The sequence below is a fragment of the Balaenoptera musculus genome, chromosome 9 (assembly GCF_009873245.2).
Source record: "Balaenoptera musculus isolate JJ_BM4_2016_0621 chromosome 9, mBalMus1.pri.v3, whole genome shotgun sequence".
In the NCBI taxonomy this organism is placed as follows: domain Eukaryota; kingdom Metazoa; phylum Chordata; class Mammalia; order Artiodactyla; family Balaenopteridae; genus Balaenoptera; species Balaenoptera musculus.
The window spans coordinates 80,648,094-80,670,661 of NC_045793.1; the positions used below are offsets into that span (position 1 = coordinate 80,648,094).

The 22,568-nt window shown below is 35.1% G+C and overlaps 1 protein-coding gene across 3 annotated transcripts in view; it reads left to right on the forward strand.

The window, feature by feature from the left end:
- The window catches only part of SEMA3A (semaphorin 3A), a 496,493-nt gene that overhangs the window by 341,396 nt on the left and 132,529 nt on the right, over positions 1–22,568 (forward strand). For all 3 annotated transcript variants that reach the window (XM_036864239.1, XM_036864240.1, XM_036864241.1), the window contains one exon: positions 5,561–5,680. In XM_036864239.1, coding sequence (XP_036720134.1) covers positions 5,561–5,680 — 120 coding nt within the window. The remainder of the gene's footprint in view (positions 1–5,560; positions 5,681–22,568) is intronic.

Here is a 22,568-nt window from a genome sequence, read left to right on the forward strand (position 1 = left end):
ATTTGAAAAAAAAATGTTTATAGACTCTTAATCAGTATTTCTAGAACTTCAAAACAGATAGTCAATCCAGAGGTGAAAAACCAGTCAAATGGGATGCTTAATTGAAATGAGCATTTAAGTAAAATGTTTTGGTATCCTTGGGCAGGAGTCTTCATTTAGTCTATCACATCATTGAAACCAAGTTAGAATTTCTTTTCTAATTGTCATGGATTTGAAGATGATATAGTTCAATTAATATGAATAGACTCAGATACTTAAATAACTAGCCATGAAGTAATGCCATCTTAGTTGTCCTAGTTGAATCAGTATGTTTAAAAAAATTCTCTGAAATCAAAACAAAACAAAACATTGAAGTGGAAAGGTCCATTGGTTTGATTATGCCATCATTCTTCTTAAAAAGGAAGGGGAAAATGTCTCCCCAGATGGACAGAACAGGCTACTCACTATTTCATCAGGTGGATATTAAAAAGTTCCAAGTCACAAATTCAACATTAGATGGCTAAGACTATAAATAGGACACAGTTAAGTCTTAGTTCTATTAGGCACGCCTCTTTGAAGAAGAGATTTCTAACATCCTTTAGTGAATGCTGAGGTATTAGGAAGACATGATTATGGATGATCTGATCACAGCTGTAATAGCACAGTGTTAAAAGAAAAAAAGACAAAACATTATTGCTAGGTAAGCATGGGACAGCTTAAATACAGAGAGGGATGAAGTGATTGACGGGAACAATCTCACGGATTACTGCTTTGGCACGAAGATTCTCGTATTCAGCCAGCTTGCCAAATAAATTGACCAGAGAAGAAGAAAGTCAACAGATTAACTTCAGGAATTAAGCTTATTAATGGATTTTCATGCAGAAATGTATCCACCCACCATGATAGGAAAAGGCTTCCTTTGCTTTCCCAGCTGCTACATTATACATTAAAATATTTCAACATAAATTGCTGATGGGATAGAGACTTTTTTCCTTTTTAAATGAATGTTCACTGACCTGAGGCAACTATATCCATTAATGTTGAGCTGATTTATATTTGAACTAGAACAAGTTGTTTGATTTAATCATGAACTGATTATATTTAAATATAGATTGTTCGTCTTCACAGCCTTCTCTCCTCTTTTCTCTTCTTTTATTTAGAGTAAAATTTCACTGCTCCATCCATAATTTAAGAACATGCAAGGAGGTAATTGGAATTGGAGGTAAATTACATTCTTTTATAGAAAGTGTAATTATCGGAGGTTAGTTAAAAACACCTCTATTCTGTTTTAATTGTCATGCATGGAGCAGTTGTTTTGACAGATGGATGGACTTTATTTTTGTAACTGTCCGGGAAAAGTTTTTGTATCACAGTCTAATCAGTGCTGCATATTTGTAATGTTTGTTTTTGAATCACTGTGCATTTGGCTTCTATATCTTTTTCTGGGGGTAGACATTTTCTTTCTAACTTATTTTTCCAGGCTAATATCTCTGTGTGTAATTCCTCTCTACATTTGACCTGAAGGCACTAGAAACTCTTAAAAAATAAGTGTAAATGGTTTGTCACTAAGGATGATGAATCATTGCTCCTCAGGTGTGGCCTTGGGTTTGCTGGTTTATAACTGCCTTTACTTTTACTACTAGGCTAAGTTAACAATTTATAATGCTGTTGTTCTGGAGTACATTTCAGTAAAATAAGAGGTCAGTATGGTTGCCTGGCTCTCGGGAAGCCAACTCGTGGCTAAACTTGTCTATGTGTATCAACTTAAATTCCAAAAAGGATCCAGGTTTGAAAAATGAATTCATTTTGAACTGATTACATTCTCTTTATTATGTTGTAAATCCACCAGTGCTGAGCAAAGCAGTGCAGTAGTTGAATGCCAAAAAGTACATTACATTCTGAGTTTTAAGAATCATCATGGTTCAAGAAAAGGTCAGAAACACTCTTCTTCTGTCTCCCTAGAGCAGAAATGTGTGAAGTGTGTTTCCTTTTTCTGCCATGCTTCCTTTTTTTTTTAGAGGAATGTCCAGGCTGCTTCCAAATAAAATGAATATCCCGTTTGGAACACTCAAAAACCTTGGCAGCAACAAGCTGGAGAATGAAGGCAAATGAATGACAGGGATTGATACTCTTTTATGTAGGTTTTCTATTTAAAGAACAGTCATTACTCACAATGTCTCTTTCAAGTTTTGGGTTCTTCTCTGTGCAGTTCTTTTAATTCAGTGTTTCTTCCTATGTTGTTATTGATGAGTTTCCTTGCAGCTATTTTAAACCAATTTTGAAAGTATTTCATTCAATTTCTTTGTTTCAGTTCAAGTGTCTTAACATACTCTCTAAACCCCAGAAATTTCTCTCCATTCTATTTGCATCAACCTTCACTTCAAAATAATGTTGAGCTAGCCCCCAGGCACGGAGACAGTACAACCTGCTGCCACCTGGGAACTTTCACTGGGAAAATCATTCCAGGCCTCAGGCCAGTAGGCTGAGTCTAGCTGCTTTGTAGGACAGATAGAATCCTTATCAAGGTTCTCAGTAGAACCCTTTGCCAGGTTTCACAACTATAGTCCTGTGATTTTTTCCAGCAGCTCTGTAGAGGAATAGTTGTCATATTAGAGTGGTGCTTCTTTGACAGTTAATAGAGAACAAAATAAAATTAGGATATTCACTGTGGCTCAATTCCATAGTTCTCAAGAATGCTGAGAATTTTTCAGTCAATAATTATTGCTAATCAGTTACCCAGTCTATGAGATAAGAACCCACAGATTCTATGATCTTAGAATTCATAACAGTTGTGGAAGTGACATAGCCTTCATTTGTATGCACAAGTATCTATGCTCATGAAATATTTCCTTCCTTTTTTTTCCTTTATTGCAGAGAACTGCAATAAAATAAATTCTCAAATTTCTAGTATGCCCTTAGGTGTTAGTAGTGAGATTAGAGAAACTGGGTTTGTATTTTAAATTGCCTGCATATCTTTATGGGTATGACTGTGGGCAAACTAAAACCCTGTTCTTTTCTAAAATGAACAATACATCCATCTGGGTGTGCCACTACTCTTTATTAGAATATTCGTTTGCTTACCAATATGTGTGTACACATCCAGTTTCTTAATTTCAACATATGGTGCTGGAACTGGTTGTTTATAATCTTGAATGCTATCATATTGAGTCCACAGTCATGGATAGCTGTCTTTATGTAAAAGCAGAGTATGTGACCACCTACATGTTTCAAAGAAAGAGGTGCCATAAAACATTTTCCTGAAAATGACTTATTTCCAAAGGACTGCATTTTCTTAAGAGTACAAGGTAAGTCCTTTGGGTAAGACTCATGAATGTCTTATTTGTAAATGAGTTTATCAGATGTTTCCCTGTCCATAGCCTCTTTCCTCTGCCCAAGAATCCATGCCCTATCCTCTTGGGGAAGGAGAAACTGCTACAGAATGGGGAGTTTGTGACTAAAAGTCTTGGAAGTTAGGTTATATCTGAGCTTATCTAAGGTTATGTCTAAGATGTACCGTGTTCAAAGTGGTACATGGATAAGATGCATGTACTCTTTAAGCTAGGAAATTTTTCTTCATAGAAACTTGCAAAATCAGTTGATTTCAGTGCTTAATTTTCTATGTTATAATGCCTTGGCAGACAAAAGAAGGATTCAGGATCTAAGTAGTAAAACAGTGGGAGAAATTAGATGCGTATTTTAGTTACTCCCCTAAACTACTCAGCATATGATAAGAAAGCATGAGGAGTCGTAACTGGCAAGTTTCATATTTTTCCTTAAAAGATCTAATTCACCTTTGGGATGATATGTTTATAGGTCATCCTCAGATGTCATCCTAGAAAAATCAGTGATGATGGAAAGCAAGTATTTGAATTTAAATAACAATTACTCTTCTCAGATTTGGTCTGCTCTTTATTTTATGGAGGCAATAAAGTTAATACCAAAATCATCAGCTACAATCACAGAATACAAGTGTCATGTGGAAATGTACTTAAATAATTGTAACACCTCAGTTATAAACACCAACTGACTACATAAGTCTAAATGTATTCTGAGCTTTCACTTGAAGAGTCACATGTTGTAGAGAGTGACTTTGGGAGTGTTACACACTTAGAGGCGCAAGGACAAACCCAACCACTGTTATGTTTGCCAGCATTACTTGCACTATAGTCTGCTTTTGATCTTTATCTGCATTTTTAGTTACATATTTGGCTCTTATTTATAAATGTTTAATAGGCAAAAACATAAAACTATGTGTATAAGAAAGTCTATGATCAATAACAATAATTTTCAATGTAATTATTATTTACCATATGAATACTCAATTGGATATTAAAAAATGGGTATTGTATATTCCATGACAAACTCATATTTTCTACTTATATGTATTTAATTTTTAAGATTTTCTGTATAGTTAATAGACCATAACATTTTATTTGAAAATATTTTGATAGTTTGAATTTCTCTTTTCATTGTTTTATTTTTACAGTATTGATATGGACTCATCTATTTAAAAATAGTTGGCAAAAATTATGTCTTTTCTGCTCTGGATTTCTTTGGCAATAAAATTATCTAGTTTATATTTTGACTGTCTGATTTTTTCCCCTAAATCTTTCCTTAACAGGAACAAAAGGCTAAGATTCCTGTTTGTTTTACATTTTCTTTCACAGGATCTACAGATATAATAGAGTATATAGAAAAAATATAAAGAGCTCTGTCCATTTATCTCTTAGGTGACATTTTATTTGGGTAATAAAATGGCAGGAATGTCTAAACTTCTGTAAATAATAATAAGATATGACTATAATTCCCTCTTATAAGTAGCTGTTTTTTACCTGGGGGATCCACGTATGGGTTTAGGATGTACGTGAACTGCATGAAAATATTTATTAATTATAGCCACTCTAATAAAGACCTTTCAGCCTATAGACATTCCAGACTCTAACACCTTCTCTATCTCATCTTATACCCAAATTGTCTTTGGGGGTTAAACGACTTTTTCAAGAGAAGGTGGTTTTGTCTTCTTAGGGCCTGTAAAGCTCACTAGTAAGCAGCACTACTGAAGTTCGAAGTCAGTCACCCATCATTATGAGTTACTAATGATGTTTCAAATTCATATTTAATAGAAGGTTGTATTACCTTTTATTTTTGATTTACTTTTCCAAAATTAAACTCAGAGCTGACTTTTGAAATTTTCACCATTGTTATGATTTAAATAATTCATTAATTAACCATATAATTTGCTGTTTCCCTCATTTCTAGAAAAGTCACATATGATAATCGGTTATCTATAACTTTATTCCACTTTTGTATAAATAAATTATAAATAGTTTTAATAAAAACATTAAAGAGAATATTATATTTTACCCCCCCAAAAATAAGAACTTCTATATTTCATGTAATAATGCAAGCGAACACCTTCTGTATTTCATGTAATAATGTGAGCAAACAATAGAATAATAAGCCCTAAAAATGATGTGAAAGGACACAAAAGAAATCTGTTCAAACATGCCTAGCAGCACCCTAGAGGATACTTCAGCCATGCTGACCACTAAAACTCACTGGTTTTCCTTTTGTTTTACAGAAAGAATGTGCTAATTTCATCAAGGTGCTTAAGGCTTATAATCAGACTCACTTGTACGCCTGTGGAACGGGGGCTTTTCATCCAATTTGCACCTACATTGAAATTGGACATCATCCTGAGGTAAAGCTGGCTTTTAAAAAACGGTGTTTGTCCATGACCCCGTCCTATTCAAATGCTTCATTACTAATTTCTTCAGTTCATTTAGCTTCTGGTTGCTATTCAGTGGGACCTACTTCGAATTCAGATGCTGTTATTAATTTTAATCTGTGAATGCAAAAAGAATGAGACCATCACTCAACAATAACTGTGGAACAGGAGGAAGGAAGGAAGAAAGCATTTGCTTTCGCTCTGGATTACGGAGTCCAATCCATTTTGCATGTGCAGCAGATGTCAGCAGGCTGAATGTGTACTGTTTTCTCCTTCATTTGTATATTGCCAGCTTTCCCCTCCATTTCCATCCTTAGCCAGAAGTGTCTGCCACCGCAGTTGTTTTCTTCTGCCCAGGGATTAAGAAAGGATGCCATACATGTGCACAGTGATCTGATCTCACGTTTGACCTAAATTACTCACATTTATGTTCTTGCTTAGCTAGGCTTTGCTTTTATATTTTGGGCTATTATTTTGTCAGTATAAAAAAGGAAAAAGTTTATTTGTCTGTTACTTCTACAAGATGTTTTGGTGAGAAAATTTAGTGAGGAAATTAAAGTTAGGTAAATTTAAGTACAACTTGCAATTAGGGATGTATTTAAAGGAAAAGTTAACTAGTAGGAAAGCAGTTCCATGAATTGGATTTATCAATAGCCTTAAATTATAAGCCCTTTTATAATTTTTGGCACAAAATCCTAAGAAGAACAAAAGTGTTCATGTGGTGAGAAAATCATTTGTGACAGAGTTTTCTTTCAAACTGGAATTCAGAAATACTCAACAGATAAAGAATTTGTTCCCAGAATATTTCTGGAATCCTAAAGATAAAATATAATTTACATATTAGCCACTTCTTTATAACTTAAACTCTAGAGCCTTTCTCTATATTTTCTTAAGGGGTACAAAAGTGTTACAAATATTTTCTTTCAACCCAAAGACTTAGAAATCAAAACAGTTTGTGTTGTGCCTTCTTTGTATAAGAAGACACCTTCGAGGCTATGTGGTTTCTAGACTGAACACAATTATTATGACTTTCCTGATGATCCTGGGAAGATAAAAACCCTTTACCAAGGTCTCACCGGCGTAGACATTTGCTCTCATCAGCCTCTTCTCCCACTGCATCCTTCTTCCTTCCTTTACAAGTATGCGTACTGTTCTTGCTGACATACCCAAGAGTTTTAAGTAAAAATTAACTTTAAGGAAGGGCAGTTCCACTTAAATTACTTGTTTCATATTGATGAAATTAGGAATAATTTCCTGCACACAGTCCTGGAGACTTTGCATACTAAACTTTTCAGTAACTTCTGGATAAATCTCTCCCTCTTTGTTTCCTTCTCAGCTATTTCCTATAGTCACGCACCCTAAAATTGGGTCTCACTTCTCTGTTTACTGGAGACAGCTCTGGAGAACTTTCCCCATGTCCTATTGCACTTTTCACATCTGCCAGGCATCATGCTGTATAAGACAGTGGGGTCCGGACAGCTGAGCTCCAAGCACAGGTTGGTGGAAAAGACATGGGCTTTAGGGACAGATCTGGCTTCTGATCATGTTCGACAACTTACTAGCTGTGGAGCACTGGAAAAATTACTTAACCTCTCTGAGGCTCTGTCTCATAATATGTAAAAACAAAACAAACCTCTGTGATTCTCAGTGTCCATATGTTTTAAATGAGAAGTTGACTTATTACCTCCAACTGCCTTCCAACCCTCCCAGCAGGGCGTGACCCACTGACATTTTTTGCTGTAGAAACTCAGGGAGTTCTAATCCCATCATTGTTAAAGGCGTGTCACCTGGCCTCACACTGCAGGGCTTTGGTCCAACCTCAATTCAGTACTCGATGCTTGATAAGGAGCAAGCTACTAACTTTCTTTGTGTCTTTGTTTCTACTCTAGAAAGTGGTAATGAGAATGGTCTCTACCTCATACAGTTGTTGTAAGAGTTTAACATTGTCTAATAGGTAGTACATACTGAAAAAAAAAATGTGGATTAGCATTTTTAAAATAGAAATGTGTATCTCAGGCTGAAAGCCTGTTTCAGATTTATGGTAATAATTATCACCTTGCTGTTCAATGTACCTCATTCATCAGAGGTTGTATGTTACTGCACTCAGCTCTCATTGTTGCCAGGTCATTCTGTACTTAGCCTAATTTCTTCTATTTTTATATTTGAAGCTTAGATGATCTTGGTGGCCATTTAAATTAAAATATCATATATTGTTCCTGTATTTTTACCATTTTCCCCAAAATGTAGTTGTTGTTTTTTTTTTTCTTTTTGAAGTTGCTCTTTAACAAAGTTCCTTCCTTCTCATCTCATCAACTACTTTATTGCTGCTTTATGGGTGGGTGGGGGGATGCAGAGGTACAGCTTCTGGAGCCAGGCCATTTACCCAGGAAAATGGAGGAGGCCATTTCCTCCACTGAAATAAATAAATAAAGCTTCCCATCCAGTCTCCTTAAGGTGGGATATTGACGTACAAGTATTTTCCTGAAATCCTAAAACTCAGAACCTTTGAGAGAAGTCCTCCTTCAGAAGCTCAGTGATCTTGATTTGCATGGCAACTATACATGGGGGGGATGCTGTTCCAGACTGTTTAGGGGGTCGGAGGGAAAATGATTATGCAATTACCTGGGGGAATTTGGAGCAGTCTAGACAGTCAATCTAGGAAATTCTGGAAAAGATATTATCACGATGGCTTGTCTAGACAACATAAAATTTAATTTTCAATGCTTAAGCTGCCTTAAGAGAGAATCTGCTTTAAATTGATCTATATTGGTACTAAAAATACTACACTCGGATTTAAACAGTTACGCTGTTTTTGAAGTTGAGAAAAAAGAGACAATATGTGCTTCATGCTGTTAGGAAAATAATGCTGGTAATGGAAAGATTGGATGAATAAGAAATAAAATAACAATCAGGACTGAGGCCAGGATTGTTGGATAAGAGTTCATAAGGTCTCATGAAGTTTGAATTTAGTAACTTTTATTTACAAGGATGGATTTTCAGAGAGAACCAAGACAAATCTTTCTCCTATATTCTGGTTGTAAAGTAGCATGTATACTTTGCTGTTCCTGCCCCATTCTACATAAAATAATGAAATAGTTTCCTTTTTAAACTTCTGTCCAGCCTTTACATATTACAAATAATTTTATCATACAAAAAAAGACATTTTGCTTTTTGCTTTTATCATGACTTCATGGACATTTTAACATCCAGTTTTTTCTTTGCAGTGCTCTTCCTTTAAAATAACTCTTTGTCTTACACTGAGTCACCAAGATTGTTGAAATCCATTGTTAGAAATTATGGACTTACCATTCCAGATGGCTGGATGCCACAGAAGTAAAGACATCACTTTTGAAACAAAGCAAGACTCCCTTCATCATTTAATAGCTTCAGATCTTATACGAGGAAATTAGCAATTCCTTTTAAATAATGATGAACCGTTTGCAAAAAAAAAAAAAAAACCTTTTTTAGTCTTCTAATTATGAAAATAGACCCGATTTTGCTCTTCTAACATTTTAATAGCAGTATTTAAACTCCTCAGTACTGTATTCCAAAACTACTCTTGCTGTATAGTGAATGCCTTATGACCACACACAGTATGTCATTTATTGCTGTATTAAGCAGATTTTGTGTTTGTGTTTCCTGTAGTACAATTGGGAATTGGTAGACCTATTAATTAACTCCAGTTCTATAAGATGTGTCAGTCAATTCTTGGTTATCCTCCAGTAGTACTTGACATTGCAGATAACTGCCAGTGAGGTCACATGCTCCATACGCATGTGTGTGTTTATTATTGAAATGCATGCAGAGTTCACGGAAGGAATGATTCAGAGCTAGAGTACAGATGAGTTTTGTGTTTAAGCTTCCAGCATCCATGCCATTCAAATGAAAAGTGTAAGTCATCCTTACGAGACAGAATATTCCCAAAAGGCTTATAGTATATGGTATTTCCCTTTCAAATTTACATCTGTTAATAAAAAAAAAATGTATGAATTTAGGAGGAGTATAGCTTTTCGAAGAAGTGTCTGGATGTTTTCTCAGATTCTAAATGGGCCTCCTCCTTGTACTGGGAAGGAAATCTAAAGAAAGATGGACCCAGATGAGAGCTGGAAAATATTAACTCTATAAATACTCTCATAATGTCATGATCTCAATTTATGATAGAACCAAAGGGACATTAAGAAATGCAATGAAGCTTAATGGCTATCTCTAAGGTCATTTCTACAATGACAACTAATATATCAAGATATAAAATAAAATGTTTTGTCTGGTTCTTCTCTTCCACCAAGAATAAGAGTTTGCTTTTATGTAAAACTTTGAATCACATGCTCTTAGTAACAGTCTCCAGGGCCAAATACTACTTAAGTGGTAGCTAGTGCTCTGTCGACTAATTTATACATCTAATCTAACTTTTTCCAGTTGAGTTATCTCTCTCAATGTATTATGTCATTGAGTCCAATAGAGTACAAGTTTATTTCTAAGAGGAAATGCTAAAGCTAAGAAATTTAGATATCTTGGTAAAACAATGAGGCGTTGTTTTGGGGTTGGTTACATCATTCCATCTTTCTTAGATCATGTCTTGGAGTCTGACTTTTCCCACTTACGTTAGTAGGTTAGGTGGGAAAAGTCAGGATTCCTTGGTGATTTCTTCTCGGCTTCATCATTTCCAGCAGAGGCAGCGTGTCCCTCATTTGCACTCTCAACCTGAGCCAAGCGTGGTTAGAGCAAGACCATTATGGTTTCTAGGTTTTTCTTCCCTAATCTTTCAATACTTGAATCATGTTGGAAAGTGGACCATACAAGTTACCATGCTGAATAAACAATACCACCGTTTATATTGCAGATGAAATTTTAAAATGCTTTGCTGTTTGTATTTGAGAAAAAGAATCACAGTTCATAAATTCTGTGACCTTAACAGCTCACCAATGTATTTCTTGTGAGCTATTCACATTCTAACTCTAGATATTATCAGTGAGGCTGTTTCTCAAAATCAGCGGAACTAGTGGCCAAGTGAGGTAGTAGGGGGACCTAAGTTATGATTAGAAACAAGTTTAGGAAAAAAAAAATCACAAATGGTGAAAGAGAGAGAGAGAAGCAAAAATCCAAACCATCATCTCCTATGCCCTATTTAAAATATTTCAAATCACCATTTTATATTTTGACTTGTTTGCTCTAAATATAGGGTATGAAAACACCATAGTTATGAGATTAATACACTTTTACCCTCTACACTTATTTGGCTCAATTGTAAAATGTTTTCTTTTTTCCCCCCTCATAGTATTTCATCACTTTTTATTCCTAAGAACAATGACAGAAAAAAATAGAAATGTTAGCATTCAGTTCTTAACTTGCAGGGTATTTAGTTTCATGTTTTGTCAGATCTGGTTCACCTAGTTCCAGAAAAAGAATTTGAACAAAATTAAACAGTTTTCTTAAGGCCATATTGGTGCAATGATGTCATTATCAATTACTTATTAAAAGACTATATTATCCGTAGTAGTCAATTTCTGAGTGACATCTTCATTCACAATCAATACAGACACAAGGACTAAATCATAAACAGCACATTAACCAATATATATTTTTCTTTTCTTCATAACTACTAGTAGCTGGTTTGGATCAAAGACTTTATATTTATTGGAGCTAATCTGTCACTGGAGGTATGTACTCCAACTTAAATCTTTCTCTTACTGTGCCCTTTTTGATTGATTGCTTTGCACTCATTCCCTATATAATCTATTTTAAAAGGAAGTTTCTGTTTATAAAAGCTCTAATTTGTTTGTTATCAATATTACATTTTTCAAAAAACACAAAGAGTAGTGCTAAATCCCATTGCCTGCTCACCTGTTTGGGCTGTTTTCATCTCTTTTGTTCTTCCTCTTCATGACCCTTTCTTTGCCCTTGAACTCTAGTTCTGTTTTTCTTCCTTTATCTCTTTGTCTTCTTGCCTAAATTACTTCATTTGGAACCAAAGTTTAAGGTAGTGGAAATACAGCTTGGATATATAGGTGAGAAGGAAGGCATTACTTTAATATATTTGAAACTTGGGGAAAATACCAAAATAAATTTAGACTGAGTTTCCACAAATCAGAACATGTTTACCTCCTCTTGGAGTGTGTTTCAAATAGGCCTCAGCAAGCTATCTTGTAGATTTGTTTTAAATCATGATTGTTCACTTTGATGATAACCTGAGGAAATGATACAAGTCCGTTCTAAATTATTTGGATAACTACCTCATAATCATGTAAAAATCTTAAGATTTTAGTGCTCATGTTTGCTTAAGGCTTATAAGCATGTGAGTGCCAAGGATATACCTTTAATTTTCTTGGGCTATTAATAAGAAGGAAACAAAGGTTGAGTTAACATGCAAACACTGTCTTCCTGCCAAGTACAGGCCAAAATGAGGTCAGAGTGGGCTGTGTGAAGGAAGATCTTGCTGTGGTTCAAAAAGAGAAAAGTAAATTACCCCAGAGCACAAAGGAAGGTAGAACTGCTCGCTTCAAAGACTAGCTTCTGGTCACTAGAACCACGTTCATATTGTAAGAAGGTATTTACTTTTCAAGATACACAAAGATGTTATTGTCCCATTGCTTTGCTATTGCTAATTTCAATTGTATTTGCTTTCTAGTTTTGTTGGTACTTAATTTGAACCAGGAAGAACCTATACTTAGCTTTATAATTTTATAAATTTAGTTACTATTAGAAAATATGCTATGCAAGGTAACTGGTGGCACACTAAGAAGATACCTTGTGGTAGCTTTTAAGCAGATAGAGTCACCTGTTTTTCACATCTGAGGACACTCCCCTTGCTCTAGTGTAATGGCCTCTGGTCTAGGTTCCTCATGGCTCTCAGCTGCTCCAGGCTTACCACATGTGGTCAATTTGGGCGTGATGCGAGCTGGGGAAATAGAAAGAGCAAAGGCTGGTGCTGTGAATCAGCGTGAGGTGATGAGCATAGCACTGAGGTGAAAAGGAAAGACATAATGAGAAAACCAGAAGTTCTGGAATAAAGGTTTTATTTATTAAATAGATTTGGGGGAATAGTAGGAGATAATGGAGGCTTAACATTTACATCTAGGGCTCTTCAGCTTTGTAGCTACAATTCTGTTCAACTGCTACAATCAACGCCCAAGTGATCTTGGAAGCAATTTGTATTCAGAAGCAATTTATATTCAATAGAGATAAAGTTGACTTTAATAAAAATATAAGAAACATTTTTCCTAAGCAAGGTTCTAACAATGGTGAGGAACATAACCACAAATGTCTGCCCTCAAAGATTTAACGTGTACATAAATATGTAACTTCAACATGATGAAACATCAGTAATAATAACAACTATACTCCAAACAACTAGTATTTACTAAGCAATAATGATGCTCTGTACTGGCTGCTTTGAATGTATTACCTTACTCAGTGTTCACAAAATCTGATGAGGTAGGCGCTCTTCACATCCTCACTGTACTGATGAAAAATTAAGGTTTTCATAGGTATTTTATAATGGGCCTGAGGCAATCATGCTATTCATTGGTTTATGTCTGAGTGGAGAACCTGCTCCTTTAAAAGGAAGTACCAGCCCGGTACAGAGCGAGAGAAGGGTTAAAATCACTAATTCTGATTTAGGGTATTAAGTCAGAGATTTTCTCATGTATTTATTTTATATTCCAAAAATACTTAATGTGTGCCTAGTTTGAACAAGGTGATGGCTGTAAATAAGGGAACACTTGATGAAGTGAAGAAAGGTCATCACATGTAAGCTGAGTTTTGAAAAATGGGTGAAGTATTGATGGATGTGGAGGATCCGTTAGTAAGCCTAGAAGGATAGAATAGAAAAACAGAGACATTAAAGTCCAGTGGGGAAATGGCAAATACCGCAGTGTGCATCTAGTACACTGATTTTCAAAAATGAGGCTGGAAAATTAGGATCAAGTTGAGTTTAGGGAAGCTAGCCAAGAGCTATACAAGATTTTAGGAAGAAACTACTGGTTTGCTATGATTGGTTCTGAAACATGTTTTTGGTGTAAATGTATGTGTGGAGGGGAGAATAGACATATAGGTACATCCATTTTGAGACTATGGCAAAAGTTGAGTAGTGTCACATGATGAGAACCTGGACTGATAGTGAGGGAAAGATACTGAGTACTGTTTAAAGTTCTCATAACAAACAATAAGAAAATAACATCTAAATTTCATAAACCACTAGATGATGTACACTGACATGATGATACTCTTTAAACTCCCCAGTGAAAAGATGGTTTCCCAATTGTCTGGGGACAATTAGATAAACATGTTTTGTAGCATACTGTGGCTTATGCACACTCAATTTTCACTCCTAAGTCTACAAATAAGCTGAATTTATACTGTGCATAAAACATTAAGCTACCATATGCAAAGTTATGCGAATTTCTCACCCACAGTGTATAACAAAAACATGGTTTCTCCACACTTGTAAATCCAGAGAATGCTATTTTGTGTAATGCATATGTGAAAGCAATTCAAACACACTTTGTTTAAAAAATAAAAATAAGAAAACACAAATAACAAAAAGAAACAAGATATAATATATCATACTTAGAAATAGTAATTTTTAAATGAAAAAAAATCCATGCTTTAATTTCATTACTATCTTATAGCTTTTACTGATATTGTGAAATTTTTATGTGGATGATGTATCCAATTTATCCCTTGTTATTCTGCCCAATTTCCATCCTGCTGTAACTACTCTCCATGATTTTTTCATTAATTTTATTACTATTCATGACTCATCGTTGGCATATTTGATGGTTTTATGACTATTATAGCATTTTGTATTTATAACCCTGTGATGAAGGTGTTATCTCCATTTTTCATTTTAGGGAACTATGTCTCAGAGAGAGTCAACAATCTACCTATCATCACACAACTAGTAAATTTGTTGTCATAACCATCAATAACATACGACCTTCCTAGTGACATCAATATTAGTCTCATATTGTACCAATATTGTAGCATCCTCATTGGTAGGATGCTGTCCCATGTGCATTTTTTTGTTAGTTTTTTTTTTCTTGTGGTAAGAATACTTAACAAGATATGCTCTCCTAACAACTTTTTAAGTGCACAATTCTGTACTGTTAACTACAGGCACAGTGTTGTGCAGCTGATCGCTAGAACTTACTCATCTTGTGTAACTGAAACTTTATACCCATTGAGCAGCAACTCCCCATTTTCCCCACCTCCAGCTCCTGACAACCACCATTCTGTTCTCTGATTCTGTGAGTTTGACTGTTTTAGATTCCTCACATAACTGGAATCATGTAGCATTTGCCCTTCTGTGCCTGGCTTATTTTACCTAGCATAATATCCTTCAGGTTCATTGCAATATTCACAATAGCTAAGATAGGGAAACAGCCTAAATGTCCATCAGCAGATGAATGGGTAAAGAAAATGTGGTGTCAGATGCAATGAAATATGATTAGGCCTTAAAAAAGAAGGAAATCCTGCCATATTCAATAACATGCACTATGTGTTCATTAATACTCAGGTGTAAACACTCTCAAAATAGTGAATTTCAAGTAAAATGAATTACAACTTGCATTAGTAGGAACCTTCTTAAAAGAAGCATTAAGTTCTCAGTGCTGAAAATGTGACCGTGACTGTCAACTTGGTAAAATGGCAGTGGCAAATTCATGGTGTCCTTTAAAAGGATATGATAATAATATAATCTCGAAGTCATGTTCCAATAACAGAAGTGCTTGGATACCCACGAAACAGTTACTTTCTGTTGCTACTAATTCCCTCTCTGTGTAAGAAAGGTGTTGAGCAAAAATAAACAAAACTTGCCTACTGGTACTTCCACTTAGACACACAGGAGAGTGCAAATATGTTTTACAATCAAAGAGAGTTGTAATTCTTTTTTTTTTTTAAATAAATTTATTTATTTATTTTTGGCTGTGTTGGGTCTTCGCTGCTGTGCGCGGGCTGTCTCTAGTTGCGGTGAGCAGGGGCTATTCTTTGTTACGGTGCGCGGGCTTCTCGTTGCAGTGGCTTCTCTTGTTGCGGAGTGCGGGCTCTAGGCGCGTGGGCTTCAGTAGTTGTGGCACGTGGGCTCAGTAGTTGTGGCTCGCGGGCTCTGGAGTGCAGGCTCAGTAGTTGTGGCACATGGGCTTAGTTGCTCTGCGGCATGTGGGATCTTCCCGGACCAGGGCTTGAACCCATGCCCCCTGCATTGGCTGGTGGATTCTTAAGCATTGTGCCACCAGGGAAGCCCAAGAGTTGTGATTCTTTTTTACGCAAAAGGGATAACCAGAATCTGTAGCATTAATATATAGAAATAGATTTGAAATAGATTTCTTAAAATATTTTAAAAATTAATGTTTCCCAATTCTCATTCAAAGTAAGTTTAGCAATGAAACATGCCCTTTTACTATTTCTCAATATTTTGATCACGTAATAAATGTTTCAAGAACACAGAAGAATCTGGATATTACTATACATAGAATTTTAGATTAATAAACAGAAAATACTTAATTTTACAATGCACACAAATTATCAAATAACAGAAAATTGGTATAGTCTTTATTTCATTTTCCTTAATGTAAATGGACCTTATCAAGCTATCTCTGCCTATGAAGATATTGAAATATTAATGTATTTTTTTAAAAAGCTACATTCTTACTCAAAATTAATTTTGTACTTATGAGTCTTTAGAGTTTCCAGCTAGAATAAATATATTTGGATAAATATATATTTATGTGAAAGGACATCTTTTAATCATTGCCTCAAAAATTGAATGACATAGGCTTTCAACTTTCACTTAACACAATTATTTCTATCTTTGCTTATTTTACTCAGATACTTTAGTAATTTCAATCCATTCCTATAGAAATGATAGAAAATTTGATATTAGTACCTGAGTACAGTTTTGAGATTTGTATGTTTACATGCGGGAAATATATTGTTTCAAATTGTCAGAAATCAAACCACATAGAATGACTACTTTCCATTTTTATTTTATTTTATTTTTCCAGTCTGCCGTTTTAATTCGATTGTGCATCTCCGGCCACTGAAAGCAATCTCAGGAATTGCTGAGTGGTTAAAAAGGGAGTCTAATGGGATCTAAAATCAATTCACAGGTCTGTCACTGATTCATTGTGTGACTTTTGCTGCCACTGAAATGACATTAAACTGGTCTCCTCAACATTTTTATACCTCAGGATTTCTCTTGTGATAAATAAATACCTATCTAATATGCATTATGGATATATACTTTAAAAAGTAGGTTGATGATGAAGAACTACAAGACTAGCTTCTGTTTTAACAAGTTACCTCACTTGAGATTACCACACAGCTTTATACAGAGGCTAAAAGTCTGGATCTTTCTAGTGTTGCAAATTGGGTTTTGTATACATGCGAGGGTTCAAGCTCCTTTTAAGTGCTTTTATCCTGGCAAACTTTTCTTCTTTTGATTTATATTTTGTTGGCATTTAATAGCTGTCATACCACATATTTAAATTAACCTGGAAAGGATGGATGTTTAGTGTCCCATATTGACTTGCCCTTTGCTGGCCTAAATCTTGGAGGCAAATGGAAGATTTGCAGGGAGGAGCACCTATTCTCTGTATTATGTCATGCTAGATAGCAGTCCTAGGTACTACCTTAACACTACGTCAAATTTTTGCAAATTTTTCCTAACAACAGTATGGAATTTTTAAAAGTTCACGCTAAGATTGCACAGTCTCTTAGACATATATGAATTTTTTTCTAGAATAAGATGTAATAACTTATCTGACAGAGGAATAGGAAAATATTATACCATTGATAAGCAAAATATTTCCATTTTTACCATGCAAACGACCAGAAAACTAGATGTGAACTGACACCCCTTTGTTCATAAATTCATCAGAGGCAATCAATAGTTTCCAGTCTCCTTTTTTTTTTTAATAAATTTATTTGTTTTATTTATTTATTTTTGGCTGTGTTGGGTCTTCATTGCTACGCGTGGGCTTTTCTCTAGTTGCAGAGAGCAGGGGATACTCTTTGCTGCGGTGCGCAGGCTTCTCATTGCGGTGCGCAGGCTTCTCATTGCCGTGGCTTCTTCCGTTGCAGAGCACAGGCTCTAGGCGTGCAGGCTTCAGTAGTTGTGGCTCGCAGGCTCTAGAGCGCAGGCTTAGTGGTTGTGGTGCACAGGCCTAGTTGCTCCGCGGCGTGTGGGATCTTCCTGGACCAGGGCTCGAACCCATGTCCCCTGCATTGGCAGGTGGATTCTCAACCACTGCGCCACCAGAGAAGCCCTCCAGGCTCTTGATTAAAATCAACTTCAGGTAAAATGAAAAAACAAAATGAAATGATGTGTTTGCCACATGGATGACAAAAAATGTAATCCCATTCACTTTTCTACCTTATACTACTAAGAGTCTGAAAATTTTAATAAGCTCCTAAGAAAGAAATGAAAAGTACTTTTCAACTGTGCTGCTAAGAAAAATATTTTGATCTGGAAGATTTTAGTACAAAAAATTAAGTTGGAAAATTTGATATACACAAGACTACTGAAGCCCAATACCATCCTAAGCAGAAAGCTCAGCAATATCTGATATCTTACTTTTTTTTTGATATCTTACTTTTTAAAACATGATGTGTCCAGAGTTAAACTGTGACCACAATTTCCATGAATTTTTGCTTAAAAATACATGTTTATAAAATACTATATCTTACAGTTACTGCATAGCTCCTCTAATTCCTATCCTTCATTTCATAATATAGGAAATTTAAACTCAGATTGCTTAAATAATATTCTCAAATCCCATGGCTACTTAGTGGTAAAAGCTGAACTTAAACTCAGCTCTCCTGACAGCCAATTCAGAGTGCTTTCCATTGCACTGCATTGCCTTCACTCTCACTATCAAACATGGAAAAGGACGTGAAAGGCACAATTTTTCATTTACATCAAGCTGTTTATAAGTTTTTTTTATTAAAATAAAGTGAATAAGTAAATAACATTAGATAATTACTTTTAAAATATAGTTTTACTTTATTTTCCATGCATTCATGGTCTGATTATAAACTATATAATGTAATGTCAGGGAAAAATTGTATGATTTCTTTTACAAAATAATATTTCCTTATTGAAAATGAGTCAATTGTTTCTTCAAAATAGATAAAATTTGAATGTTGTTTCAATACTTTATACTATTTTCCTTTATTCTCATTAAGGTAGCTAGATTAAAGATGATTTCTATTAGTTGAAACAGTCAACATATATCAAATATTATCAAAGAAAATAACTGAAACATTAGGAAGGCAACCTGAACACTGTGAACACCAGAATCATGCAAAATTTCACCCACACACCTCTGCATACAATGGACAAGAACGACTAAACTCTTTGACCTCTCCTGGATGACATGAAAGAGTAAAAGGGGAAAAAAAGCAGCGTCTGTTAGAAAAAGGGTTTAACGAACAGGGTGGAGACCAGCTGAGTGTTGACATAGAGCATGAGAAAAGAAAAAGAATGCAGAAACAAATTTATTTATAGTCATAGACTTCAATAGATCCAAAGAGAGTCTGATTTAGAAAAAAGATATTAAAATAAATGCAGTTTGATTTATATGTAAAGTATTTATAATTCCTGTAGTGAGTTCTCTACAAATGTTTTCAGTAGGAAATATATATATATATATTACATAACGTATATAACTTTTATATATAAAACTATATATTATATATTATATATATGTGTGTGTTTATAACCATAGTGATGACAGCATCTTAGACAAAAATGTGAAGGTGTAATATAAGGAATGTAAGTCAGTTTAAACTGCCTGAACATATATTTGTAAATATAAATTTTAGTCTATTTTTCATTTAACTTAAGGAAGTTGTGGGAAAAGTGGTTGTTTTGAAATGGATCAATTCTACAGGGATAGAATTTGCCTAGGCGTTGTCCATCATGCAACTGTTGCAACTATCCAAAGCAAAAATATTTTATCAGTACTTTATAAATTTGGGCGACTTTCAGGCTTGTGAGTTTTTGTATCCCAAAGGGTGGTGGTGATGGTTTTTCTTTTTTATGATTGGCATCATATGCTGTTATAAGTATAGATTCTGCTATCATGTGATTTAGTATTTTCTAGGATTCTGACTGTTACACCAGCCGTTCCCAACCTTATGTCTGGTAGGTGACATGTACCTATGTGACCTTCTCTCCTGGGCACACCCATCATTATATGCATAAGAATATTCTGAAATATGAGCAGCTAAAAATAATGACATCAGAGCCTTAACTTTGAAAAATAATGGCATAAGAGCCTTAAACTTGAACTGGCCATAGTTTCTTTAAAATAATAATAAAGTAAAAAGAAAACTATTGAAAATGTACATATTTAAGTTCAGGGAAGGAAACCATGTTTGAGGTTAGAGAAAGTGAATCATGGGCAAAAATGACAAGAAGCCATGATCTTAGGTGTGTGAGAAAGTATTTAGGAAATATGAAAAGAAAGATACTTGCCTCTAAGATCATGCCTGTATGTAATAGACTAAGTGGACTCTTCTGCTGGACACCAGACAAGTTGTGTGAAGGTCACCATGACATACAGTTCCATTTGGTGAAATAATGCTGTTAACTCAGGTCCTGCTCCCTCCCTGCTGCTCACCACTGGGCCTGTCCAATCAGGTTATCACACTGAAGCCAGAGCAGTCTTCTCAGGAAGCAAACAGTAGCCCATCACCTCTGTTTAAAGATAGCAACTAGGAAAATCTACTTTTTGGTCTTGGTCCTTTGTATCTCAGAATCCTTTTCTGGACCTTTATCCCCTTACCCTCTACTAACATTCTGGAGTTCCTTTTGTTTTTCTGGTTCCTTTAATTCCCTGTCTCTTTTCTTTTAGGTCTTTGCACTTATTGTGCCTATTCCTTGGATCCCTTGGATATTTGCTTTAATAAATCAATCTCATCCTTCTGATTCCCAACTCAAGCATTACTTCCTTAGAGGAAGTTTCCATCACTTCTCTTGTATTGTAGATAATACTACTATTATATGTGCTCTCATAGCAACACAGGTGAAAAGGCAGACAAACAAATAGATGCATGTATTGTGTTAAGTCCTATAATAGGGATTAGAGAAGTTTATCTGAAATAAGATATATATTTGCAGGAAAGATTCACATTATAAACTCTGAACTGCTAAGGGTCATTTCTTCATCTCTCAAGGGTTAATGTGATTAACAATTGTGATTCTTTTGTGCAAAAAGCCACGGGGTGTAGATCAGAATGAGGACCTGAAATAAAGATCCCCAGCCAGTTTGAACCCTTGAATAACACCAAATAGTTTCTTTTTTAAAATGTGGGTACTCCATATTTTAATACAAGTCATTTTATAAATTTGACATATATCACCATTTTCATGTCAGGAATAACCCATATTGATTAACATACAAGTATGCTGAAATTTTAGCACTTTCGGTTTTTTTTGTCATTGGTATAATTGTTTTATCTCTCATATGCATAAGACCCTAAGCAGAGAACAGATTTAAGTAAAATTTTCACTGTAACATTTGATCTGCAATTGAAAGTTACTCTGCTGTCAGGGCCCTTATGTAGCAAGTCAGAAAAGAAGTAGATGAAGGATACACATGACTAAACTTAAAGGAAGGAAGGGCGACTAAGAGAAGAAAGGATTGAAGTAATACGCCTCAAAATCCATTTTGTTAAAATAGGTTGAGCTAACAGTGGAATTTATTGCATAATAACAGTAATGATAATAATAATATCTATTAATTTTTATTTTGGGCCCTTTGTTTAAAATAGAATAGAAATTCGTGGCAGATTTCAGTGCTCTGAATCAAGTATGACATTTAAGATTCTGTGAGTGCTGTCATTTGTAATGTAACATAACGTTTATGTTGACGTCTACATTTCTGTCCTGAAGACTAACACAGAGGAAGCAATAAATATAATTAGCAATGTAATGTTCAGCAGCAGCTTTTCCTGGCAGTGTAGGGAAGTGGGAGTTTTAAGGTGAGAGGGCCAAAGAGGCAAGGGGAGGGCAAAGGCAGAAATATGTTCACACTAACATTAAAAAGATAATAACTGAAGGTAGCATTACCAGAAAACTACGCTCCATTGTTTGAGTTTCGAATTAAAGCTCTCTGAGGATAAAGGCAAATTCTGTTTTGGTCAAAGAATTGCCTTTCATCTCCCGGCATCAGGATGTAATTGGCAGGAGATGACACAACCTGCTTAACAATCAGGTATTTCAGAGGTTCCCAGTTGACAGGGAGCAAGATTCCCTTGACTCTCCTTAAATGCCTTTTTTTTCCTCTTGTGAACAGCATGTATTTGGTAAATTTGGTAAAACATTAATTCACTAATATTCTCAGAGAGTAGACCGTGGGTTGACAAGAATTCCAACTTTAGAATTTAGCAGAGTGTACAAAGTTATGAAAAAATGTAGCCTGCATGTCTATCTCTTGGGGAAAATGAGACATTGTAATATTATGGCATTTAATTGTGTTCATAATACACTGATTTAAATTCTAGAGAAATCATCTCAGAATTCTGTAATGCTTGGCAGGTTAGAAAAAAAGAGTATTATAATAAAAATCACTGCCTATTTTTGACAAACTGAAAATGACAGACTCTTCTGAGTTATTAATAGATCAATAAATTTCTGGATATTCATTGTGAGGAAAGTATGAAGATATTGCCCAAAACATGGAGTCAAAGTAAAGCAGTTTTCCCTAAGCCTGACTGACTTTTTAGAGACCACTTTGGATTAACCATAGTGTTAGCTAGATTAAGGTTTAATTTTATCATTTTACCTCAAAGGGATATTGTGATCAAATGTGTTTTACCTAGTAAGGCATTCTGCCTAATAGATTCTGAATTGTACCAC